The following is a 26,566-nucleotide window of genomic DNA, read 5'->3' on the forward strand; positions in this document are numbered from 1 at the left end:
GCCGCCGCCGCCGCCGCCCTCTCGCTCACATGCTCGCCCCGCGACCCAGTCACGCGCGCGCGCGCCCCGGGGCTCTGCAGGAGCGCGGCCTCCGTCTCGACCTGCCTCGGGCGGGCGCCAGGTGGGCAGCGCCGACCCCTTCGCCCGTCGCAGCGGGGCGACAGAAAGGGGCTGGCGGCGGGGACGGGCCGGGGCGGGACGAGGCGCGCTCGCTCTCGGCTTGGGACGGAGGCCCGCGCCTTCCCGGGAGACGGGGCGGGAATCGCTGCAGGTCGCGGAAGCCGAGGCCGTCCTCCCGTCGCCGGTTATCGTCTTTGTTTCCTCTTCCGCTTCTCCAGCCAAACTTCGGCAAAAGTTTTGTTTTGTAGTAAGTTGCCGCCGGAGAGGGAGGAGGGTCCTCCTCGTTCTTTGGAGGACTGCTTGGCTAAAGGATGCCATCCACCGGCTTTTAACCTACCCTTTTACCTTATTGTGCACATATTCTAACTTTCTTAAGTCTGCCTAGTTTTTGACTTTGCCGACCTTCCCCTGCTCTTCACAGAATTCAAGACTGCTTGCCTCTCACTCTCTCTTCCCATTCCTTTTCTACTGGCATAGACTGGCATAGATGTCCCATGACAGCAGGAGGTCTGAGAGATTGTTAAGGGGTGGGGGGCACACACGTTCCCTCCTTCTCTCTCTCTCTCTCTCTCTCTCTCTCTCTCTCTCTCTCTCTCTCACACACACACACACACACACACACACACACTTATTTATTTATTTATTTATTTATTTATTTATTTATTTATTTATTTATTTATTTATTTATTTATTTATTTAACCTGGCTATATTCAGTGGTGAAGCGTCAAATGAAAGAGCAGGTACTCTTCCGTCCAGGAGAGTTCAGGATCCAGGCAGGTGTATCAGAGCAAGTATTTTGTAAAGTGAATGGTTCACGAACAAGTTACTCTCAGATAGTTTGCATTACAACCAGGGTTCCTTGCAACTTGTCCGAATCCATTTCTCTCCCAGCTACTGTGAGGAAGTAGCAGAGCCCAGAGAGAGCAGAAAGGCAAAGGGGGTGGGGGTGGGGGTGGCAGATGGTTTTGTAGTCCCTCCTAATCAGAAACACCTGGGTCTTCAGATATTAGACTCTGCATGCAGGCTGTCTCCTTTAGCTCGAGAACTGCTCTAATAATGAGTGTTCTTCAGTCCACTCAGAATGCTGTAAGCAACTGCTGAACAGCCTCAAAGGCAGGAAGCAAAGTTGTGCAGTCGTCTGATTTTTGTACTTTCTCTGTGGCCTCCTCTTTGGCCCTTTGCCTTTATAGAAGGGTTTGGAAGCCCATGTTCCCCTGTCCATCTCTTTCTGTTTCACTACTTTTCAGGATAGTGGCTCAACTTGATTTTATTGCAATGACAGGGTTGCAGCGTAACCCCACAACCTTCTGCTGCTTTGTTGGTTTTACCCAGGCAACTCTCTGTGGCAAAGATGCCCTTGTAGGAATGCTGTTTCAGGCCATTTGTGCACTCTCTGACTGTCTTTCTCACACACACCCCTGTCCTTATCCTGAAGGTGTGGGTCTCTATGCAAAGGTAGTTTCCACTCCCACCTCATCATGGAGACATCATTGTGGGGGTGGGGCTGGATGTTGTACGTCTAGACTTTAAGACTAGAAAGAAAAGGAGCATCACCTTGATGTTCCCAGGACTAGAGGACATCCTGGGAAATTAAGGTGTATATTTTCTTACAGATGAAGTGTGCGCTCATTGCCAGTGAGGGTGCAGAAGTTCTGTTCTACTGGGCTGATGCAGATTTTGTGGCCACCCTTCAGCCTCGCTTTGGAGCTGGTGATCAAAGCAGTGATGAGGTGAGAGCTGAAGAAAGGAAGAGATTGGAAAGAGTTGGATGATGTTGGCGCCCTTGTCTTCAGCACTGGAAAAGCCTGTCAAGTGAAATCTAGACACATAAATTCCCAAAGTGCGAAATAGCAGAACTTGGAAAAGTTACTTTTTTAAATACAGTTCTCAGAATTCCTCAACTGACATAGCTGGGAATTCTGAGAGCTGTAGTTCAAAAAGTATTCCTCCCCCCCCCCCCATGCTATGTGAAAGAGATGTGTTTGAGCACTTTTGGGTGAAATGCTTAGGGGGTTGTCCAAATCTGGCTGTCAGGGCATTAGATTGTGACTAGTCTATGGAAAGGGCATGGGTAGAGAAAGAGTGAGCAGCATTGCACATGGTGGTGTGAATGAGAAGGTATGAATCTCAGAATGAGGCTGTTCTTTGTAGCTGCTGCTTTCTGACTGGAAATTCCTCTTCATCTCCTCCCACAGTCCCCTGCTTTGGAGGATCGCATCAACACGCTGTTTGCCCCCATGATCATCTCCTGCACAACATTGCTAGAGAAGCTTGGGGACACCTACACTTCCTTCTCTGCTGAAAATGGCAAACATCTTTACGTGTTACATATGGTATGGTCTCACTTCTCCACATGGATAAGAAGAGTGGGCCTTCTCAGGAGGGGAGAGCAGGGGTGACCTTCTGGTTATGTCACCTGTCCTAAGACAGCCGACAGGTGTTGAAGCCAGTGACAGAGTGTGCAGAGTGCCTTTCTTGAGTCAGGTGTTGCCAGAGGTCTTTAAGCTCCCGTCATTGGACTGATGGCCATTGCATAGCAGAACATCTACAGAATGCTGTTACAATGGGACAGTGTGTCATGAGTACGTGGGCAATTTATAAAATGCCTGCTCAGTCCTAATCTCTTTGAGAAAACCTCCCCCTGTGAAGATGACGAGGAATTGTTGTGAGGAGAAATGAAACAATTCTGATTCTAAAAATGGCATTGCGACTGTTCAAGATAATATATATATTCATTTACATTTCAAAACATTTAAAGTCCTAACCTTTTTGACCTGAAAAGATTCCTTAAGGTGGCTCCCACCACATACTCAGATTTATAGATACTTTCCAAAATTCAGATTAACAAATAAGAGCTGAAGAGCACTAAAAGAGCACAGATTAAAGCAGCAGAGAACATGGCCATGAATCATTTAGAAAGCAGGGAACATGATGGTGGGCTGGTTAGAAAAAGAGACAACCCATATAAAAAATTCAAAGTTAATTAAAAGCTGGTCAGGATGAAAAGACTTGGTGCTGCCATTCTATAATTAAGAAGAGTCAGAACCATTTCAGCCTCTCTAGGCAGGAAGTTCCTCACTTCTTGTGCTTCAGCTAAGATATCCCAGCCAATCACCCCGCTGGGGGCAGTGGGATTAGAAGGAGGGCCTCCTCCCCCTGGAAAGGGAGGCCCAGTGGGCAACCCTGATGTCAGAGACTCCATCATGCACATCATGCATTTGGTTTGATAACTCACGTTCGTAAAAAAAAACACCTCAGAATTCGACAAATTTTGATATTTTATGGTAAACTATCTGCACTACGTTATCTTTTGCCTTCCTTATGATTGTGAATGGTGCAATTCTTCTCCCCTTTTTAAATTTTATAGTTTGGTGAGTGCCTGTACATTGCGGTGAACGGTGATGGATCTGAGAGTGAAGATGACTTGCGCCGGAAGCTCTATGTGCTCAGGAGACTTGCTGAGGCTCATTTTGGCCTTGTCACGCTTGACAGCCAACTTTTCCGCAGGGAGTGAGTGATTGAGCCAATGCAGGATTGTTTTGTTCTTTTTTCTTATTGTGCTGTACTTGTTTTTCTCTATCACTCAATAGGGTGTAGTATTCAAAGCAATGGAACTTGCTTTCCTTGTAATCTCATTATGTTCCCTCAATGCTCTGCCTCACTCCCTTTATAAGAGCAACATCTTATAAAGAGCCTTATGGCACAGTGGTTAATTACTGTACTGCAGCCAAAACTGTGCTCACGACCCGGGATTCAGTCCCAGGTACCCAGCTCAAGGTTCACTCCGCCTTCCATCCTTCTGAGGTTGGTAAAATGAGTATCCAGCTCGCTTGAGCGGGGGGGGGGGGGGGGGCGGAAGCGCAATGTGTAGCCTGCATAACTTGTAAACTGCCCAGAGAGTGTGTGAAGCCCTATGGGACAGTATATAAGCAGCATGTTTTGCTTTCTTCTGGTAATACCTCATACAGCTGGTATGGCTGTAAAAGAGAAAGAAAAAACCACAAAATGCATGAGCAGAGCTGATTATAAGGATGTTTACCACCCAAAGGTTAGAAATGTTACTTTTTAGAAGTACAGTAAGACTCCCTGATCCACAGGATCGATATTCACTTATCCATGGTCTAAAAGTCATAAAAATATTGAAAGAAAAATCCTAGAATAATACATACGTATATCTAAAGATATGATTACCAGAACTGGCCACTAGAGGGAGCGAGAGGCCATATATAGCATTAGCTATTAAAATAGCATTTGCTATAATCCACATTTTCCAGCTTCGACAGGAGAGCTTGGAACCAATCCCCTATGGATATGGGGGGGTCATATTGTTTTGCTCGCAGAAGCATTATAATGAGCCTGAACATTGTAATCCAAGAAAGGTAATATTTCCAGCAGTTCTCTTTTCACCCATATGGCCATGGCTGGAAATGTGGATGGGAAAAACTTGTAAAAACCTGCCCATGTTGCTGTAACATTGGTGTTGACCAGTGTCCCCCTCCTGAGGACCTGAGGAGGCAGCCCTGGGCAATACCAGCATCTTGCTGCTCAGCTGCCTTAAAGGGTGTTCCGTAGGTAAGCTCAAGGAGAAGTGAATCCCAGAGCCTCTTTCATTCCAGGCAGAGATAGAAAAAACCTTGGTTAAGTAAGGTACTTATGCAGCTCATCAGGAGAGGGGATTTCTGCATGTGGTAAAGGTGAGACTGGGCCTGATGTTCGGCGCCACCCATTTGTGCGCCCTTGTTTTGTAGGCTGCGCCCAGCGGATTCCGAGCAACGGGTTCACATCTGGGAATCGTTTCAGAGTCTGCTGCAAACCTACAGTCAACTGCGGCAGAACGACCAGAGCTTTGCCGTAGAGGTAGCCCGGATGGGTTATTGGCATGGAGGTGGGGGCGTGTCTTTCTGCTGGGTGGCCAAGGAGGGAAGGTAGCAGAATATGTTGCCCTGAAGGAGTGAGGTGGCTACAGAATGGGGTGGCATGGGATCCCATGGATTTTTAAACTGGTGGCCTAGTCAGGCCTTGATGGGAGGGAGCGTTATCTGAATTAGCTTGGTGCGACAGAGCTATAAAGTGGCTTTCCCTCGTGAGCTGCTTCCTGGCCTGTGTTGAGGGACCGCAGATCCCAGTGCTAGAGGGAGGAGAAGGGTGGGTGCTGTAATGTCTGATCCTTTGCCCTGTCCTCTGCAGGCTGTGGAGCGGCTGATCCATCCGCAGCTGTGTGAACAGTGCATTGAGTTCTTGGAGCGCCAGGTGGTGCAGTACATCAATGGCCGTCCGGAGCGTGCTGGCCATGAAGTCGTGCATGCCTTCCTTCTTGTGCACACCAAGCTGCTTGCTTTTTACTCCAGGTAAAACCATGTCCGTGTCTTTTTCCCGGGCCTTAGGCTCTGCTCATGCCACTCTTTGCTTTGATGTAACCCATCCTTTGATCTCCAAGTCGGCTTCAGTGCCAGCTAGACTCCCCGTGGCCCATGATATCTTCCGCAGTTCAGGAGGCTCCCGTCCATGCCCTGCCATCTCCCAGGGGCTGCACTGCCACCAACATTCAGCAGCAGCAATCATCATCATTGTGTTGGGGGGTGCACAGCGGCATGCTCTTTTGAACCATACAGTCCTGCTAATCTTCAGGACAGAGAGACTCATTCCTTTCTAGATTAGTAGGAAAGATGGGCTCTTTTTTGATTCTTGTAATGACGCCAGGGGATGATACGTAAGATGCCCAACTTTCTTCGGTCTCTTAAGATGGTACCACTCCCCACTATCATAACAGATGGGACTCTCTAAAACTTCTGCAATTCCTGTTTTGTAGCCAGAATGCCAGCTCTCTGCGTCCTGCTGACTTGCTTACCTTGCTCTTGATTGTCCAGGATCTGTATCCCAGCACGGCCTCTGAGGAGAGGCCTCGCTCCCAGGTATCTATCCAGGTTCAGAAGAGACAGGTTTATGTCAAAGGCTCCATATTTCTGGATCTCTCCTTCCCTCCCACTCACTGAGACCTTCTGTGCAATGGTCCTGAGCTGGACCCAGCTACAAGGAGGTGGATCTATCCTTGGGTTCAGGGATCTCTGAAGTACCTGGGAGAGAGAGAGAGAGAGAGAGAGAGAGAGAGAGAGATCCTGGACTGAGCCTTGCGAAGCCATGTCAGATTATTACTGGGGCCTGTGTGGTAGAGTGTCTTCTTTGTGAGTCAGTATGGTAGCATGGTTAGATTATGTTAGACAATCCAGCTCATGATGAGACCTTGGGCTGGTCTGACATAGCTTCACTTTAATCAGCCTCACAGGATAAAACAAGGAGAGAGCTTGTGGCCCTTGGCAAAAAGGTGGGATGAATATGTCACAACCACACATTCCTGTTCACAGGGCTGGTTTCAGGTCTGAGAGGGCCGTCAGACTACCTGTGGGCCCTTCCTAGATCAGTGGCTCCTGAAATGGTCTCTCTCTCTCTCTCTCTCTCTCTCTCTCTCTCTCTCTCTCTCTCTCTCTCTCTCTCTCTCTCTCTCTCTGTGTGTGTGTGTGTGTGTGTGTGTGTGTGTGTGTGTGTGTGTGTGTGAGTGAGTGAGAGAGAGAGAGAGAGAGAGAGAGCACTCTAGTCACCACCAGTGTGCTTTTGTACAGTGCACCAGAAAAGAGATGGGCACGAACTGTGCTTTGGTGGTTTGGTGTGGTGCCCACACAGGTGTTCTGCAGGCACTCTGTGCTTCCTCCCACCTTTGCCTCCTCCAGGCGATCGCCCACTCGGAGGCAGAGCGCTGTGGGCTGCCCTCCCCTGCCCTGCCTCCCTCCTCTGAATGGTTGGAGGAGGACAGCATGCTGCTGCCATCGAGTAGGTGATCAACCACAGGCGGCGGGGAGGGGGAAGCGCGCAGCTCCCACAGAACCCCTGTGCGGGCACCATCCCGAACTGCCGAAGCACAGTTTGTGCCCATCTCTACCCCAGAATATCGCTGTAATCAAAATCAAAAGGATGGCAAATCAATTCTTGAAAGAGGAATGACAGATATCAGGAGTGGGTCTGGGCAGGTACCCAAGGATGCCTGGTGTTAACCCGGGTCTCTCTGTTCAGTTTGCAGAAGATGAGCCAAATCCTCAGAGGCCCCCAAGCAGTGAGAGTATCCCAGTGAACAGCCCTTCCTCTCACGAATCTTCTCAAGAGCAGGTAAGGAGTACAAGGTAGGGCTTTGGGCCTTGCCGTCCGGAGACCTAACAGGGCTCAGGGCCTGCGGTGCTTAGCTTTCACTTGCAAGCTGGGCTTTCAAAGGCTGAGAGGAGGGTGGGGCTGTTATATAGCTGTGGGGGATATGGAGAGCAAGATGGAGCCCATCTTTCTACTGGGGTTGGATCCCCTTGCTGAGTCCGTTCCCTTCCCCACTCCCTTCCACCCCCTCCCTCAGATAGCAGATGATCTGTCTCTACTTGAGGAGTTCTACACCCCCAAGGCTTCCCCCAGCCAACAGAGCACAGGTGAGTCGGGGGGGGTGAGAGTGGAGGAAGCTGAGAAGAGGTTGAGGGGTTCGGAAGGAACCAGCTCTTGTTGGTCTAGAGAGGGTTGTTGTGATGGGGCTTGTAGTAACAGAGCAGGGGGTTCTAGCCCTGGGGCAGGCCGGTGACATGGGCTTGGGGGCCATTCTGAAGTGCTGCCTCTTGTCATCGCTGCTGATTTTGGAGCAGCACAACGTTGGGGGCACAGTGGTAAATGCAGTGTTTCTGCTTTAATGCTGCTCATCCATTTCAAACCAGGCTTTACAGGTGGATTAACTTGCTATATATATTTTTTGCAAGTAGATCAGCACTTATGTGAAGGAGTGTGAATCTACAGGCAGGCCAGGGGAGTGTGTACGTGGTGTATAAAGAAAGTGGGTTTAGAGCAAAAATCCTGCTTTTCTCTGCTGCAGTGATGGTGAACTGAAGGGAGGGAGGGAGGGAGGGAGGGAGGGAGAGTTGCCCATCCATGCCCTGTTGAGTGACCACTGCCTGGAAGCTGACTCCTTCCCTTTGGAAAAGAGCAGAGCTCCATTGCTTCACTGACATTAAACTGGCCAGTGTCAGTGTGGCCAAAATGAAAAATAAAAAGATGTTACGCATTGGCAGGAGTCAGTGCAGGCAAGCACCTCCCCCGGTGGAAGGTGCCCTACCGGGAGCTCAGCTGTGGTGCAGACCTCTTGTATTAGTTGCTGTCACTGTTTCCCCCTCTCTTCTCATTCCTGGTGCTGGGTATCTCTACTCTTTGTTTCCCGGTCTTCCCTGAAGGAAGTGCTGCCTGGGCTGAGGGTGTGGACTCACAGGGTGATGGGGAGGTGAATCCTGCTGATATCCAGGTAAGTGCCTGGCGGTTGAGGCTCCTCTTCCCCACCCCCACCCCGCCTGCTCCCCTCTTCTGCACGCTCTTTCGGTCCCACCTGTTACGCACCCTTATCTTGCACTCAGGTCACACTAGCAGTAGGCAGTTGCCCTCCTTCCTGCTCTGTGAGGATAGCAGAGACTGGAAAAGTTACTTTTTGGGATGAAAGATCTCAGAATTCCCCAGCCAGCATGGAGAAGTGGTCGTGGCCAAGGAGTCCTGATACTGTAGTTCTAGTCCAAGTAATCTCTTGACAGAGCAGCAGCCTTGCAGTGGCCTTGTGCTTATGCAATGTTGCTCAGTGAGCAAATAATTGAATAATATTTTCTTGGTGAGATGTAGCGACCACGAAACCCCTGACAACAAGAGGTGGAATGAGATGAGATGCCATTCCTCAGAAGGCCAGATCAAGGCTTGCTGCAATAACTAAAGGCCCCTTCCAGCGTAGTAACTCTTCTCATTTTGCTTGATAAGATCGTGCAGGACAATACGTTCACTCGAACCTAATTTTTCTCTTGCTTCTGTTCCCTCGTTTCTAGTACGCTGCACATTTGGGCAGCTGTTGACACTGTTTTTCCAGAGCTATTAACATACCATTTATGCATCATCTTAGTAGCCTTTGTAGCTTTGTTGAAGTGGCACATAAAGCCCACCGGAGCAGAGCACAGCCAAGTGAACCTCCCCTGTATTGTCTCTGCATGAATGACATTGGAGCCTGAACAAGAGGAGAAGGAGCAGGCGAGAGAGAGTCTAGTAATTTTTCTCCCCTTGGTGGAAAATACTGGCACTGAGAAATACTCCTCACTCCTCTCCCAAACCCGGCCAGAGAAATGGTGCTGGCACAACATAGAGCAGCAAACAGTTGATACACGTAGGGCTGGGAATCAGCCATGTGGAGCAACTGATTTTGGCTTCCCTTCAGCCCGGACGTAAAAGCAAAGAAGAAGGTTGATCTCAGGGGAATGTAGGTCCTGTGCAGTTCTTTCCTTCAGCACTGTGGACAAACTCTCCCCTTGCTGCGAAAGGGATTGTAGCTGATATACTTACCTTGGGGGATGTATATCCTGCAAGAGAGGTTCCTGTCGGTCATCGAAGGATCCTTTAGGGAGACTGGCTCTTTACAGCTTAATAGAGGGTGAGCAACCTGTGATTCTCACCCTAACTTTAAAAGCAAATGCAGGCTGTCTGTTCAGATGTCTGTCAGGAATAGCCTGTCTCTCTGTTCTGCATCCGCCTGCTGGGTGAGGTGAAGCCGAGACATGCTGGCTCAGAACAAAGGACCATCCACACCAGCAATCTGTTCTTCAAATGACTGAACAGATCCCTGTGAAAACTCATGTGCAGGGGGGCACAAGTGCACGACCACCCTTCTGCTTGTATTCCCCAGCAATGGTATACAGCAGTGTGTTGCACACCCTGTTGGCAGGGGTGTGGGGTGGGAGGGGAGTGAGGTGTAGTTATCATGTTCACTAGCCATTTATAGCATTTTCCACTGTGAGGTTGTTGAAAATCAGAGGTGAGACAAGGGAATTTCAGAGAGAGGAAGAAAGATTGAAAAGGGGATGTTAGAAAGGGTTGGGGATGGCCTTTGTCCTGCCCATCACCAAGACTTGAGAAGTTATGCCCAAGGGAAGATGCTGATTCAGAAAAGGGGCTCCTCCCCCTTGGCTTAAATCTTACTGGCAGGTGGGGTTGGCCTAGGTAGATGTGGTTCTTCTGAACCCCACCTTCACATACGTGTGTGACTTCCTCGCCCTACTTGTGTCTTTCAATTGCCAGCAGATGGAGTTGTTCCTTCATTTTTGTCATTAGGAGTGCCTTGGACCTGTGAGGGAAAGTTGCTTGTTTGGGGGGGGGGGGGTTTAAATTGGAATAACGTGCATAAACTCTGAAAACTTGAGGACATTTCATCCAAATATATTCTGTGGTTGATCCTGCATCTCTCAATCTTTCTCTCTCCAGATGGCTGAAGATTCCCTGCAAGTTCTGGCGCCTGCCACGCCGGACGCTGCCGGTCCACGGAGAATTTTCCTGGACGCCAACCTGAAGGAAGGCTATTGTCCCATGATGCCCCACACGATGCACTGCCTCTCCCTCTGGCCAGGGATCTCTCTGGTGCTCCTCACAAAGGTCAGCAGTCTCCATTGAACCCCCATTTGATATCCACCGAGACTGGAACTTCCTGAATGTCCTCTTTGCTTCGTAGGGCCCCAGTTCCCATGTGGCACTTTCCCTCTACCAGCTGCTTGATGGACTCCTGGTGGCGGAGAAGAAACTGAAGGAAGGGCAGGAGCCCAGGCAGCTGCTGCGTAGCCAGCCTCTCTTGCTGGAGCTCCGACATCGAATGGACAAGTTTGTCAAGAAGCTGGGTGGGCAGGATTCGCAGGTGAGAAGGGGCCTTGGTGCCCGGGCTGGACAGATCAGGCTGGTCCCTGAGCATGCTTCACCTGCCTTGCTGCACACATCAGAGAGGCTGAGGGATGGTGTGGCGGGCGAGGGATGCCACGCCTCCAGCAGTGGAGGGTGGACACGGCTAAGGTATAAGCTGTGGATGAATGCCCCTTCACAGGAATAGGAACAGAGCTTGGAAAAGTTACTTCTGTTGGACTACAACTCTAGGATTCTGACAGTAATACAGAAGTAAACCTATTCAGGAAGGAATCTTTTCAAGCTCTGAGGAAATATAAGTGACTCCTTGTGTTAGAGCAGGGCTTGCAGAGGGATGAAACGATGCTGCCTTTCAGAGTTTTGTCTGTCTCTGTTTCTCCCTCACAGTTGCAGAATGCTTGGCTAGAGTTCAAAAACAAAGTTTTCTCTCGAAGTGAGACTGGGAGTTCCTGGGAGTGAGTATTGTACCAGATATGCTGACTTGCAACACACGTAGGGGTTTGTATTTTCAACCTGAATGACATGTTCCTTCTTTGGGACTATAAGAATCATCTGGTCAGCACGCCTAGTGGCTAAGTTGTATGATTCTGAGAGCTGCAGTTGAAAAAAGTAACTTTTGCCATTTCTGGAACATGTATATGGGATCTTTGAAACTTTCAGTAAAAAAAAGAACACTAAGAAGCTGACTACACAGATTCTTTAGCCTGCTGGTGTGCTCTTAAAGGTGGATATCAGACGGACGTCTCTGCTAGAGTGCACCCGTCTACTCCCCACCCCCCACCCCCCCACCCCGAGCATTGCTATCTGAACTTTTCTGGCCCCTGCCTGTCAAGGGACTTCTACTTTTCTGGTGCAGGTAGGATCATTCTAGTTTTGATCGGTTCCAGTACATGCTGGATACGATGCAAAGCAAGCCTTCTTCAAATTTGTCAATGTTGTGAAGTGGCTTAATAAGCAAGCCACTTAAGATTATTGGCCAATTAATTCCTTCCCCTACTCAGCAAAAGACAGAGGAAGAGTAAAACATCATGTGTGCTACATCAGTTATTTAAAAAAAACCTTTTAAAAATCATTCCTTTACCTCACCTTAAAGGGCCGATCAAGAAACCACCTGCAGATGGTTCCACAGTGATGGCTTCAGCTGCAAGCGGTTTCTTGACTGGCCTTTTAAGAAAATACAAAGAAAATAATTTTTAAAATAACTGATGTACTGCATCAGTGATAGTCTATATACAGTTGTGTGTGTTTTTTAAATTTTCATTTCCTGTGCCCTCTCCTGAGCAGGGAAGTGATTAATTGGCCAATATCCTGAAGTGGCTCACTTATTAAACAGTTCACTATAATGGCAGGAGCTGTTTCTTTGTGAACAGTCAGGCTTGATTAGATCATTCTAATCAAGCTAGACTGTTCCCAAGTAGTCTATATGGTTGGGGTTGGGGACCCCTGCTGTAAACGACACTTGGTTTACTTTATAGGAGAAAAAGCTACTGTGGCTTGTGTTGTAAAGTTTAACCTGCAGGACCCTTGCACTGCAGAAAGAGCTGCATTGTTAATACCGTTGAAAGTTCTGCAGCCTTGAGGAAAGCATTTTTGCTTGGATTTTCAGAATAAAACTGTCCAACTGTGAAATTGTTGTGTCAGTGACAACAGTTCACATCAGAAAGATGTAAGATTGAAGTTTAGTTAATTGAGGCTCAAAGTATTATAAGGATTATCGTAAATTTTAAAGATCACGATAGCTATGTTTGTTGTTGTATAAATTATTTCAAAGCTGAATTGAGCAACAGCCTTAAGCTTCTTATATTTGGAGAAGTGGGAGTAGCTCAGTGGTAGAACACCTTCTTTCCCCACACATGGTTCTAGGTTAGTTTTTTTTTGTCATCTTCAAATGGGGCTAGAGCCCTGGAGAATCATTGCCGATCAGTGTAGACAGTACTAAACTAGAGGGACTAATAATCTCTTAATATAAGGCGGTTCCCTATCTTGCTTGATCTTTAATTTCCAGAGGCAGGGAGATTGTCTGTGTAGAAGGCTTTGAAAACATGAATTTTCCTGTTCTCATAGTCCAATATATGCTAAACTCTGTACTTGCTTTTGGCAACTATAGCTTGGTTAGGATGCACGTCTATACAGAGGCGCATAGGACATGAAAGAAAAAAAGAATGAAGGTGCTACGGGATAAGGGAATATCGAATTGTTTGTATTGTAGATGTAACTGTAGAGACAAACGATAAAAACACATGCTCAGAGAAATGCATCTTTTTTGCTCTTAAATATTTTCTCTCCAGCATATGGAGTTACATGCAGAAAGGTAGCCAACTTTTACATTCTGGAGATAATCCCAGTGATACACGTGCTTCTCACTTTAAAGCGTTTTCATAATTACATCATTTCACCCCTTGAGAGAACATTCTTTCTAGAAATAGATTTTTCTGAATGTCTGCTTTAGCACTTGAATAGCTCACAAAATTCCAGTCTAGGTCGGGATTGCCTCTTAAAATGAAGGACATTTTACAGGCCTGCCCCTCTCTGTGTTGGTGCAGGGTTCTGCAGGCATTTTGCAACGTCCGGCAGCAGCTGTGCGCTGTGTATCGGCTCCTCTTTCTTGGCTCTTCTGGGGCCCAAGGCTTACCTCAGAACATGCTGGACCGGGTACAGCAGCTTACACGGTGAGTGAGATAGAGCACAGAGGCCGAACCTGCAGCACAAAGGATGGCAGGTTACAGTGGCTATCTATATATTGGGTATGTGGGTGGACTCTGTGAGGGATCCACCGTTAGTGCCCTGAGACGTAGCTTCCTAGCAGGCAAGGAAGAGGGACAACAGGTGCCAGTGAGGGAGCTGGCTGAAGAGGGCCACTTGGGAGTGGGAGGCCGGGAGAAAGGGGAAAGACTCAGAGGGAGCAACAGAGACTTCGGAGGAGGAGGAGGAGATATATGGAGAGGCTGTTGAGGCTTGGGAGGGAGAGAGTGACTGGGGGAGGAGCATGGGTGAAGCCCCCAAGCACCACCCATTGGGTAGGGGAAGGGGCCATGGATGAAGGACCCTAGGATTGAGGCCCCAGGAATCTACTGTACCTCAAATGTGACCTTGGGGACCACGTCATCCAACAGGAGCACAACACCCACTCCAACCCAGTTGCAGCATTGGCGACAAAAGTTCCAATGTGAGAGATGGAAGAGGCTCCAGGAGCAGCAGAGGAGCCGGCACCAATATCTGCCACCCAGTTCTTTGACGAGGGCTGAGAATCATCCTTCCCTCCCACTTTTAGAGACTAGGACTCTCGGTACACTCTGTGGGCTTAACAGGGGACCTTCTTGAAAGTTCAGTCCTTGGGTTGTTAAGTGCCGGGAACCCAAGGACAGTGTACCTGTTTCTGTTGGTTCCTCAGTTGCAATAACGTCTGTTCTTGGTCGTTTTCACAACCTGGAACCTATGGAATTATTGCCAGGAGATCTGGCTGCCTCTGGCACCACCAGTCCCATAAGGTGACTTTGGAATTCTCTCCAGCACAGCTGAATTCTCTTCCCATCCCATGTACTTGTGGATTTCAGTGGTCTTATTCTATTCCCCAATTCTCTTCTACATAGGTTATTGATGCTTTATCCATAGAAATAGTGATAGGGGAACCTGTTTTGCTGCCTTTTGTCCAAGGCAGCATTGGAAATTGATCCTTGTTTCTGCAGGTATGAGAATGTTCTTGTACATAAAGCGCATTGGTCTTTGAATGTCTTCCTTTCCCGATCCTTTGTTTGGCAGGGAAAAGCTTCATGACTGGAGGGACTTCCTTCTGGTGAAGAGCAAGCGTAATATCACCATGGTATCATATCCTTTCCTAGTTGCCAATTCCACCCTCCCTTCCCACATTGGTTGGTGATGCTGGAGGTGTTCCAGCAGAAACTCAAAGACTCTAGAGATATTATTATGAAATGCTAGGGGGTGTCTATCTTTTTGCTGCAACTGAAGGATCCTGGGAGGAAAGTATGCACTTCTTCTTGATGCAGCAGCCTTTGTGATGCTCAGCTTCTCAAGAAGCTCACAACTAAGGTGACTATGGCTCTTGTCTCTACTTTAGTAGATAATGCGGGTCTAGAACAAGTGAGCATTGAGCTTGCTTCCAATTCCTGCTCTCCTTGGGTGTCAGAAGCCAAGACTATTGAAGTCAACAGGCTGCAGAAGAGTTCCCAAGGTGAAACCAGAGAAGGGCAGGAAAATACCATTGTCCATGAATGTTGAAGATGTTGAATGGCCAGGGGAAGATTCCAGTGCCTGCTTGAATTGATGTTGGGAACCATGGTGGGGGAGCTCTTGATTCTCAATGTTGGCTTCAAAGGTTTCTGTGGTGAGTAAGCACAGGGCTACCAAGCTATGCAGAACTACCCAGATACAAAGTGAGAGGAAGTGTTTTCTTATCTCCTTAACTTGTTTCCATCTACATACCTTGAGGACTTCCCAGGGCTTGTACACTTTATCTATGTGGACCGTACAGCAGGACAGATGGTGGCACCATCCCTTGGTGTGACAGAAGACTCCACTTCTGAGCTTGGCAAGGGTCCTTTGCTTGCTTTCATTAAGGGGAAGGTAATACTCTTGTTCTGTCCTGCTTTGGGGATAGGAAGTGGCTTTTAGGGATATGTGTGTGTGTGGAATGAGATGATAAATCTGCTTTAAGCGTCTGTGTCTCAGCGAGAGAGCATGTGGGGATGGGGATGGCTTTAACACATGCTTCCTCTGGCTCTCCAGGTGTGGTCTCTGTTAGCACTGGCACGAAGCTACTTGCAGAAGGGCTATACCACTCTGACAGTCCGGGATGGAGACTACTTCTGCACTTACTTCCTATGGTTTGAGAATGAGCTGGTACGTGGCGGAATTTGGAGCTGAGAGAGAAGGGCCAACTGTGGGATGGGTGGTTTCTCAAAAAGTCAAGATAAGGTAGTTTAGGAGCAGACAGCCTACAGGAGATACCTCATGAGCTGGAACCTGGTGCAAAAGACAAGACCCTTATTTAGTTAGTTAGCTAGTGTATTTATATACTACTGACTTAGTGCAGAACACTATTCTGAGCAGTTTACAACAAGACAATACAACAGTAAACCCAATCACCCAACAAACCAATGGAAGACATCCCTAAGTGAACACATAGAGGAAAAATCCAACACTCCAAATGATGACAGTGTTAAGGAATTCTTAGGCTCAAGGAATTCTGTGCTCAGAAACCTTTTTTTCATTTGTAGACAAAAGCTCGCAGCTTCTGTACAAAAGTTCACTCCTGTCATTCAACCCAGCATAATGAATCCTTGATGATATACTGTCTGTCATTCAGAAATTTGCCAGTAGGTCCAGATCTGTTTTCTACCCACCTCTGGCTCTGGATATAAAAATTATGAGTTCAAATTACCATTTGGCCATAATTGCTGAGCTGACTTTGACCAAGTCACTATCTTACTACTTACCCAGTTTCACAACAGGTTGTTAATGAGGCCAAAGTGCCACTTGAAGGAAGAGAGACAAGATATGAATGTAGCACATAAACAGTGATAGGGGTTGATGACCTTCTAAAGCTGTGAGCAACCTAAGGACACACGCACTCATAGTGGACCCTTTAGTGGTCTCATTCTGTCCCCAGTCATCCTGTTCCTGTCATCTCTTTACTGTTGCCGTGTATCTGCAGGGTTACAAGCTAGAAGTTACAGAGATCCCTGTGCTTTCCGATGATTCAGGCCCCATTGGGACATTGGCAGGCGACTACTACAGGTGAGCAAGGGGTCCAGCTCCATAGGTGATCAGTGGATGGGGAAGGGGTTTGCGGGGGAAAGCCTGTAGTCAAAAGACCCTTGGCAGCTGGAAGAGAGAAACACTTTGCATTGCTTGCTCAACTCAGCTAGTACCTTGTGCCTTTTCCTCCTGGCCTGAGTGTGGCTTCCAGCTCTGTAGGGTGTTGTCGCCAACCTCATGAGAGATCTTGCAATTATGTTTGTCCAGCGTTCAGTGGCACTGCAGCTGCCTAAACTCTGTAATTCTAGCCTCTGGCTTGTCAAGGAATTATCACAATAATGTGGGAAGGAACACCATGAGCCTTGAACCACCTGAAGTGTGTTTTCCTCCTAGCATTCAGGAAGTCACTCAGAACACACTTGTTCAGAGAAGCTTTTCCAAATACCTTCCCTGCATGATTACATTACAAAAGTATACTATTACGTTGTATACTTTTAAGTTGTCTCTGTTTGCTGTCACCGCTGGGAAGTGTTTTGGGCTGTTTTCATTTCACAATAGCTGTTGGGTTATTGGGGGGGGGGAGTTGGGTGGTTTTATGCTTTTATCTTTGTAAGACACCCAGGCTGGTGGCATGCCACTCGATGCATGGGGTAGAAATCTAATAAAATAAAATAGATTTCTGCAGTTCTAGCTGTAGATGAGAGGGGCATCACTTATGGTTTCTGCTGGCTTCTTGTCCTAGTCCTGCCCTCTTCCCACATGCTCTTTACCTGTTTTCTTACCACCATCTCTTCCATGCAGGAAACTGCTTCGTTACTACAGTAAGAATCATACAAATGAAGTGGTGAAGTGCTATGAACTGCTGACCATCCACCTGGGCATCATGCCGACAGAGTATGTGATCCAGCAGGCCTGTGATTTGGCCCGCCAACTCTGGGAGCCAACCCGCATCCCCTTGCTATAGAGGTATCATCATTGGGGTGTTCATTTCCTATTCTCTGGATTATATGAAGACTGGGGGTCTGTACTGTCTTTATGTCCTTTCGAATCGGGCCATGATGGGCGTTGCATTTGCCCTGCTTACCCTGTCATTTTGCTGAGTTTGCCTCACAGCCGACTTCTTCCTCTTACTGGTCAGGATCCAGTGCCCTTGCCCCAAAGTTTAACATAGGGCACTGAAGCTGATGGGACCAATTGTTTTCAAGGAATGCATGGCATTGACACACTCAATATGAGTTTGACATGAGAGCTCTACCTTCTCCTTAGGCACACATCCATGCAGGCTTCCCTTCCTATGTGAGAAATGTTCTTATGCTAGAACTATGCCATAATAAACCTTGTGCTTTGCACCACTCAAATGCATATCAACTGCTTGTTTGGAGTAACAGGCCACTGGAAAACAGCTTCAGAATCTACCTGATATGCACAGATATAAGCATAGTTGGAAGCGCCATACACACGTACCATGCAGTGACTTATTGCATGGTTAAGTCAATCTCAGGTTGTAAGACTTTGAAATAGACTTGTAAGCTATTTTTATAAAATGGTAACAAGAACCTTTGAGGTGGATTTTTTTCCAAAAACAACAGCAAACTGAAACAAGCTAAATGTATTGTGAAGTAACTTTAATAAATATTACACTGAAATAAATCATAATGCTAATTCATTGCAAAAATCCATTTTTAACTATGTATGTGGAAAAGTGTGATTTCTTGTAAAAGGTTTCAGAAAGTTACGCATACCTTATATAATATATATGTACCAAAGGTTTTAGCAAAGTCTCCCTGGTTCCTGGATGGTGATCAAGATCCCTACATGGCTTCAGAAAAAGAAGGGAGGGAAAGGATGGAGTTGAATACACCTTTCCAGGCACAGTTGTGATTAGGAAGCAGAAAGACTTGGCATACTAGAAAGAAATGCTATTAAAGTCTCCTCTTCCCTGATATTGTGGGACAAGATAATATGAACGTACAGATATATGCAGTTTCTTACCTCTACAGTAACAACTTTGGGGCGAGGGAGGGGGGAAATGCTGTGAGATAATGCAGCCCTGGAAAATATGGTTTTAATAGCAGGACAGACAGTGCAAATAATGGAACAATGATGCAGTATAGCAGAGTGATTAAATGGCAAAGGCAGAGGCCAAGGTTTTTCCACTACCTTCAGCTAGAGAACTTGAAATAAACAGCATACAAGGATCCAAGTTTACTTGCAAATATGTTTGTAACTTAAAGTGCACAAAGATATCTAACTATGATAGTTTTATAGATTAATAATGGTATAAAGACCAACTCTATTGAAATTTCCTTTTTGAGACATAATAGAAATCTTGCTTAGGAACACCTAATGGCAGGAAATTTTGGGGAAATAATTAAGGATATTCGCGAAGGCTTTCACAGCCAGGATCTAATGGTTGTTGTGGGTTTTTCGGGCTCTTTGGCCGTGTTCTGAAGGTTGTTCTTCCTAACGTTTCGCCAGTCTCTGTGGCCGGCATCTTGCTGTCCTCTGAAGATGCCGGCCACAGAGACTGGCGAAACGTTAGGAAGAACAACCTTCAAAACACGGCCAAAGAGCCCGAAAAATCCACAACAACCAATTAAGGATATTGCTGGACAGAATATACTATTAAACCTACCAAGAATTTTGCAAAGCTCTATAAAAGACATTGTGAATATAAGACACAGACATGTATCCTTGTCATAATATGACTGCAACAGTAAACAGAAAGGGAAGCAGCAAATATTTCAGAAGATGATGATTTGCACAGTAGGTTAATGCTTGCCTTTCAGACTGACATGTCTCCCAGAGGTGGTAGGATAAAATGGGGAAGAGCAAACAGGTGCCCTGTCCTCAGCTTCTCTGAAGAAAGGCATGCTGAAAATGTAATAAGCAAACAAAGGAGGAAAGATCTGTGATCTGGTGCTGATGGGAACTATAGTCCCAACTACTGCTTGTCATCTGGCCGGGGAGGCTGCTTTACTGGTACCATGCATTAGATTGATGTAATGTCCAATACATGAGATGCTGTGCCATTTATTATGCTATGAATTTGGGAGGGTGTGTGTGTCTCTCTCTGTCTGCTGCGTAATCATCAACATATTTATGCATAAGTAATTCCTACTGAGTTTAATGGGGTTGCCTCCTTAATAATCGCACTTCAGAGTACAGTTTTCATTTGTATGCCCATTACAGAGCATTTCTCCTGTGTGTTTTGTACGGTGTCTATCTTTTGTTCATTTCAGTTATCATCATTAAAAATTCATGTTAAACATAAAAATTGATAGTGTACATGATTTAGAGCATCTAATAAAACCTATTCACAGAAGCTCTACTAAGCATAGAATCCAAATTAAAAGGGATAAGGATTTTTGTATTTCAGTCAAATATTCAATTTTCTCCTTATTCAATGCATAGATTGAAACAGAACATAATTCATTTTGGCTTTGCATGAAAGCAGTATTGGCAGTGCTTTTCAACTAAACAGCCCCAGCAATTGGCTACACATATGTCTGTATGTAGTGTTTGAATGTAGTTCAGAAGCCAGAAGAAGAAAGCAGGCACTTAAACAAAACCCCAGAATGGATTGCAGAATAGAATTCAATTCAATTTAACCTGTTCCTTTTTGTTTCTTTAGCTTCTGCTCTGGTTCATGTTCTGGTCATATCCAGCCTTGATTTCTATAATCTGTCCATCTTGGATCAGCTGTTTTGCAACTACTCTGGCTAAACAAAAACAAATCTCTCTCTCTCTCACACACACACACACACACACAGAGAGAGGGGGGCTTTATTTTGGCTAAGAAAATACCTTTGATCTCTATAGGGGAGGTAGGGGCAATTTCCCTATGTTTTGAGGTTGCCCCTGGGGCCCTGCTGTCCTTTTACAAAATCATATTGTTGGTCACTAGAAGGCACACTACCTTTAAAAAGCCTTACTTTAAATAACTTAAACCAGAAGTATGTATATCAGCATTTTTGACTACAATTCATAGAACTCCCTAGGCAGCACTGCTGTGCTAGTTTTATTAACAAAACCCATTATACAAACTTCAGTGGCATGTAATCACTGGTTCAAAATTAATAAAACATAAAAACATGCAAATTAGCTCATTTAGCTCCATCCTCTTAAGATTGTGACCCTTGGGCTGCCAGCAAATCTGAAAAATTGCCTTTAACATCGCTGAGATAGCCCACCTCTGATCCGGGACAAGTATTTTTCATGTTATTATTGAAACTCTATTTAAATATTTTGTGTAATCCAAATAAACAGCAACACTAAGTAGCAAGAATATTTGTCAGGTTTGTACGGTCTCGGTTTGGGCTGCATTTTGAGCTGTTATGCCATTAATCTATAAATTTCCTTCCTGTTTGTGAAAGCTGCATGTTTTTATCTCTTTTGATTAATGTCTGCAATTTTATACCAAATAGTGTTGGTCTTATATTGGCTAGCGCCACTTCTTTTTTGCTTTGGATTCAGCTTATTTTTTCTTTCTCCATCAGAGATGGAGGACGACTCCTGTTATCACCATCATTTTCTTAGCTGTGTGAAACTGTGGTCATGGGCTCAGTCCCAAACCTCCACATGGCTGCCAGCCCTGCCCTCCATCTGTTCAGCAGAAGGCAAGAACAGGCGCTTGCATCCGTATGCAGTTCTACATGTGACAGGAGATGTGGTGTAACTGGGTTTCCAATTATATATACAGAACCTGCACGTGTACATCTAGTTTTTTTCCCATCTGTCGAATGTGGGGCTGTCAGGACCAGAATGAGCAGCTATTTTCCTACTCCTGCAGTAGACTCATGAGGATGCAGAGTTTGGAAATTACTTAGTGGGAAGCGGCTCCTAGAATCCCTAGGCCACCGGCAATGCTTGACCTGGGGGTTCTTGGGAGCTGCAGTTTAAAAAAAGTAGCTTTTCCAAGCTCTGTAAAATGGCATAAAGAATAGAGGTGGACATACTTTTTTGCAGCATTCTGCTGGCCCTTCTCTTTTCTGTGGTATCCCTGCCTGTGACTCTTTCTGCTGTTTTAAGCTTTCTGCCAGCTTCTCCTTGCTGCCTTCTGGGTATCAGAATGAAGAGCTACCAACATCTCATTTTTCCCTTTCTTCAAATCTCCACACTGCTTTTTGTCTGTATAATGAAATACTGTAACATCTCCAAATGGAATTAAGGATAGGTTTTATCTAAGGCACCAAAATTCCAGACAGCTGTATGCAGTTCATTAGATTAAGCCATTCTTATACACACTTAACTCTTAAGCCATCACCTTTGTCTTTCCTTTCTCTCTGTTTATTACACTCAATATCAACATTTAATCCTTGCTGTAGAACGTTTTTGTGTTGTACTCATTTTGTAAAGTGACCTATATTATTACTAATAAGCATAACATTATTGGGAGAGATGTCCCAAGACAGTAAGTCAGGTTCATTTCTTGCTCAGTTAGCTTGCAGAATATGCTGGTACAATATAGAGCAAAGGGCAGTTGCTTTAAATACGATTAGACAAATTAATTGAGGGAGGACAGGTCTATCATCGTGGGAGCTGTTCGTGTGCGGAGGTGTAACAGAGCCACTAGTAGTGGGAATGACAGTGGAGATCTACTTCTCTCAGCCTTCTACATGTGGACTTCTCAGAAACATCAGACTGCCTGTGGTGGAAAACAGAAAACTGGACTAATTAAATGGACTTCAGGTCTGATGCAGGAGGACTATTTTCATGTTCCTGTCCATATAGAGAACTGTTGGATTTCTATGTAATCTTTTTTTTTTCTAAAGCAAGTTCTTTCTTGACAGCTGTACGACTGTCTAACAGGAAGAACTTTGCTTGGCATTGCTTAGCATGGAGATGATAGCAGGAAAGGAACTATCTTGCAGATTTTCAACCTGACATATAGTTGCTCACTTATTTTTTTTTCTGCATCATACATCTCTACAAACAGATTTCAGTGGGATAAAGCATTTGTCAGCACAAAGTGAGGCAACTGAACTGCTAAGGATGGAGCATGTTGAATCATCATCATCATCATCCTAGAACTGCTGAGCTGGAAAGAATCTATGGATCATTGAGTCTAGTCCCTGTCAAGGAGGCACAGTGGGGTACTGAACAACCAGCCTTTGGCTCCACAGCCAGATGCCCAAACCACTGAGCTATCCAGCAGTTCTTAGAGATGGCCTATTATTTATTAAACATTCTAAGACACAGACGGGCCTCCCATTGCTGCTGTCTTGTAGCTCAGCGGTCACGGAATGTATAAATTAGGGAGAGGGACAATAAAGCAGGAACAAAAGGCTGGTGGAGTGGAGTATTCTGGAAGAAGGTATGACTAGCTAGTTAGATTTTTTAATAGATTCAGCCTCTCCACACGGCAACATTTCATTGCAGTTCCCACTTCAGAAACAGTCTAATAATTTTCCATATCCAAGATTAGTCTTTATGCTGAAAAGACTGGAGCAGGGTAATGATATGTCGAACTGAATTCTAAATTTCTTCATCTGGCAGACTGCCTTTTTTTATCCACACAGAGAGAAGCACGTGGGTTCATTCTCATTAAAATGCAAAGCAAAGGAATATCCTTCAATATAAGGGAACCTGTTGGAGGCGAGGGGGCTCAGTACCACAACGAGCCATGTACCCTTGCACCTGGAAAAACAGCAGATATATCAGCCTAGTGGAGGATATAATTATAATTATACCAATAGATAGTACGTAAAGATTAATTATCTCATTGAAAACCCTCCTAAGCTTCCTGGCTATGGTTTTTCAGTAAGAGAAAAGCGCTCTGGAGGGCTCAGAAGCATGCCTGAACCTAGGTCTCTGTGTCTGTCTCAGCTGCGCCACTTCCTACAGCCTGTAGGTGAAAACTCAGATCATTTTTATATGATATGAATATTGTTATGCCACTTTGCCAACAAAATAGTTGAGCATAGAGCAGCTCGCAGTCATAGGACATTTTAAACAGATGTTCTGAATCTTGGTACAATCATTCTTCAGAGTGGAGACTGCATATAGAAAACCAGACATTTGAGACCTGGCAGCTGCGAAACAACTAATAACCTTAAGTGTAAGATGTATAACTCATTAAAGACCAAAACCAAGATCATCCATCTTGTGGGATTTCCAATCAGTACAGTGGACATTATGTTGCTCAATACAGGAAGTAAGAACTAGAGTAGGCCCACTGAAACAATGGAGTTTATCAAGAGGTTGGCTCACCAAACCCCCTTAGTTGCAGCTTACTATGCTAAGCAGCTGGATAAGGAAGAAAAGCTGATCTGGAAAAAATGATTCATTTGAAATATGGTGCTTTACAAGTACCATGAACTACAGAATAACCAATCAGCAATTCTAGGTCAAATCAAGCCTGAACTCTCTCAATAGAAGATAAAATGATTAAACTAAGTGCTGTACTTTGAACATATTATGAGAAGATGAGAGCCACCAGAAAAAAAACTCTTAAAAATGTGGAAGACAGTAGGGAAAGAGGAAGATTAAACATGAGATTGATTGACTCAATGAAGGAAACCACAGTCTTCGGTTTGCAAGATCCAGCAAGGTAAGGGATCATTAATTCATACAGTTAGCATAAACCACAAGTCATTTGACAGCAGACCACCACTACAAATATTGCCATACTAGAACAGAACCAATTAATAATGAGATGGGGTAAAGTAAAGGTAAAGGTTCCCCTTGACATTTAGTCCAGTTGTGTCCGACTCGAGGGCGCAGTGCTCATCCCCATTTCCAAGCTGTAGAGCCAGTGTTTGTCCGAAGATAGTTTTCGTGACCAGCGAGACTAGACACGGAACGCCGTTACCTTCCCACCGAGGTGGTCCCTATTTATCTACTCGCATTTGCATGCTTTCGAACCACTAGGTTGGCGAGAGCTGGGACAAGCGATGGGAGCTCACTCCGTTGCGTGGATTTAATCTAACAACTGCTGGTCTTCTGACCTTGCAGCACAGAGGCTTCTGTGGTTTAACCCGCAGCGCCATCACATTCCTTCGAGATGGGGCAGGGAAGTTCAATAAGCAATATTGTTCAAGTCACATAGGCCTCATTTTCTGCTGTTTTGAATGTGGAATATGGAAGGGAGGAATGTAAATTGATAAAAACACAGTTGGCTGCAGAAGGGTACTCAAAGAGTGCTTATCAATGGCTCCTTCTCAAAGTGGGAGGAAGTAACAAGTGGGAATCCATAAGGCTCAGTCCTGGGCCCAGTGTTCTTCAACACGCTTATTAATGATTTGGATGAGGGAGTACAGGGAATATTTATCAGATTTGTGGATAACACAAAATTGGGTGGAATAGTTAATATCTTGGAAGAAAGAAACAAAATTCAAAAAGATCTTGATAGGCATGAGCACTGTGCTGAAAACAACAGAATGAAACTTAACAGGGGTAAGTGCAACGTTCTACACTTGGTAGGAGGGAACCAAACATCCACTTACAAGATGGGGGATACTTGGCTCAGAAATACTACAAGTGAGAAGGATCTTGGAATTGTTGTAGATCACAAGCTGAATATGAGACAACAGTGTGATGTGGTGGCAAAAAAGGCAAATGCTATTTTAGGCTGCATGAACAGATATAGTCTCCAAATTCAGCAAGGAACTAGCCCTCTCTATTTGGCACTGGTTTTGCCTCTTCTAGAGTACTATGCCAAGTTCTGGCCACCACACTTTAAGGATGCCAACAAACTGGAACAAGTTCAGAGGAGGGCAACAAGGATGATCAGGGGACTGGAAACCAAGCGCTATGAGGAGAGACTAACAAAAGTGGGCACATTTAGCATTGAGAAAAGAAGACTGAGGGGAGATAATGATAGCAGTTTTCAAACACTTGAAAGATTGCCATAGAGAGGAGGGGCAGGATCTGTTCTTGATCATCTCAAAGTGCAGGACACATAATAACAGGCTCAAGTTACAGGAAGCCAGATTTAGGCTGAATATCAGGAAGAGCTTAGTTGTTGAAGCAGTATGACAATGGAACCAATTCTCTTGGGAGGTGGTGAGCACTCCAGTGCTGGAGATATCCAAGAGAATATTAAACAACCGTCTGTCAGAAATACTTTGATTTGGATTCCTGCATTGAGCAGGGGGTTGGACTTGATGGCCTTATAGGCCCCTTCCAATTCAGTTATTCTATGATTCTATGAAAATAAGTCACAAAAAACAAACAAACAAATACAAGCATTTAGAATTAAAAGTTTAACTGCAACACTGAACATATTTATCAGTCTTTAAGCCCCCTTCAGCATGGTGGGAATTAGTTCTGACTAAGCATACACAGATTGTACTTCCATACTTGGAAGGAAGAAATCCTGAACATAGAACACCAAAGGGCAAGACAAACAATTACGGTAGTTTAAGGCAGGGATGTTGGCAAGTCTTTGGGTCTGAGTCCTAAGCCTGAGTCTATTAAAAACAAGATTTTCCCCCCAGAAAAAAGGGAGGGGTGGGTGGGTTATGAGTCATGTCTGAACCATTGGGAAAAAACCAACCTGAATCAAGTCTGAGTTGTCACCAGTGTGACTCAAGTCCGACTTGACAGCGAGTCCCGTGACTCAGAGTCCCTATCCCTGGTTTCATAGCAGACCCACTCACCTGTACTCTTCTCCCTGGTAGGCTCTTTGTGGAGCTGCACACTCCCCCCCCCCCCACTTCTGTATTGATATATTTGAGCTGCCTCTGACCACCCATCTCTTTCAGACAGATTTACCAGCGCAGTGAGTACCAAGTTAATCTTCCACGAGTTTCTAGCTGATCCTTGACAATGAAAACAGTTTCTAAGATAGACTTCTGATGAAGGCTGGGCCTCCCTAGGGGAGCTGCACTCATGCCTGTGATTTTAAGGTTTTTATCTTTGCCAGGCCTAAAAGCATCTCTTCAGCCTTCCATCTTGCTTGTGTGCTGCCTCACAAACACTAAAGCAGAGTTTTGAGGGCTTCTGAAACTTTCACTGTGTGAAAGTACCCACTGGAGCTTTGCACTGATATGTCATGTA

At 45.6% G+C, this 26,566-nt stretch overlaps 1 protein-coding gene and 2 long non-coding RNA genes across 10 annotated transcripts in view; 1 reads left to right on the forward strand and 2 right to left on the reverse strand.

The window, feature by feature from the left end:
• HPS1 (HPS1 biogenesis of lysosomal organelles complex 3 subunit 1) lies at positions 1-19,841 on the forward strand. 7 transcript variants are annotated; one of them, XM_078389397.1, is made up of 19 exons: positions 1-121; positions 1,735-1,851; positions 2,317-2,454; positions 3,489-3,631; positions 4,870-4,978; positions 5,309-5,469; positions 5,931-6,033; positions 7,187-7,279; positions 7,515-7,584; positions 8,371-8,438; positions 10,424-10,591; positions 10,668-10,847; positions 11,237-11,304; positions 13,393-13,518; positions 14,609-14,673; positions 15,285-15,430; positions 15,593-15,706; positions 16,521-16,603; positions 17,366-19,841. In XM_078389397.1, exons 2-19 carry the CDS (start codon positions 1,735-1,737, stop codon positions 17,526-17,528), a joined length of 2,115 nt encoding a protein of 704 aa, XP_078245523.1. In that variant the 5' UTR covers positions 1-121; the 3' UTR covers positions 17,529-19,841. The 7 variants fall into 7 exon arrangements, with proteins under 7 accessions (XP_078245523.1, XP_072851819.2, XP_078245524.1 ...); XM_078389398.1 differs by lacking the exon at positions 1-121 and adding an exon at positions 137-367 and having other exon boundaries at positions 14,609-14,678; positions 15,290-15,430; XM_078389396.1 differs by lacking the exon at positions 1-121 and adding an exon at positions 138-367.
• Positions 13,029-14,635, reverse strand: LOC144587884 (uncharacterized). Its single transcript, XR_013543079.1, has 2 exons — positions 14,480-14,635; positions 13,029-13,547 (listed from the first exon to the last, which is right to left on the reverse strand). It is a non-coding gene; the product is annotated as an uncharacterized LOC144587884 (long non-coding RNA).
• LOC140705991 (uncharacterized) overlaps positions 15,691-26,566 on the reverse strand; it is a 14,975-nt gene continuing 4,099 nt past the window's right edge. Inside the window, exon 3 of one of the 2 annotated variants that reach the window (XR_012085661.2) lies at positions 15,691-15,829. This is a non-coding gene — a long non-coding RNA (uncharacterized LOC140705991). Of the gene's footprint in view, positions 15,830-21,912; positions 22,212-26,566 lie in introns of those variants that run through there. The other variant, XR_013543078.1, reaches the window with a different exon arrangement.

The sequence above is a fragment of the Pogona vitticeps genome, chromosome 3, assembly GCF_051106095.1.
Source record: "Pogona vitticeps strain Pit_001003342236 chromosome 3, PviZW2.1, whole genome shotgun sequence".
Taxonomy (NCBI): Eukaryota; Metazoa; Chordata; class Lepidosauria; order Squamata; family Agamidae; genus Pogona; species Pogona vitticeps.

Coding starts and splice junctions, on each gene's coding strand:
- HPS1 (XM_078389397.1), top strand. CDS start 1,735: ATGAAGTGTGCGCTCATTGCCAGTGAGGGTGCAGAAGTTCTGTTCTAC. Junction 4,979..5,308: donor ACCAGAGCTTTGCCGTAGAG/GTAGCCCGGATG, acceptor TGTCCTCTGCAG/GCTGTGGAGCGGCTGATCCA. Junction 11,305..13,392: donor GAGACTGGGAGTTCCTGGGA/GTGAGTATTGTA, acceptor GTGTTGGTGCAG/GGTTCTGCAGGCATTTTGCA.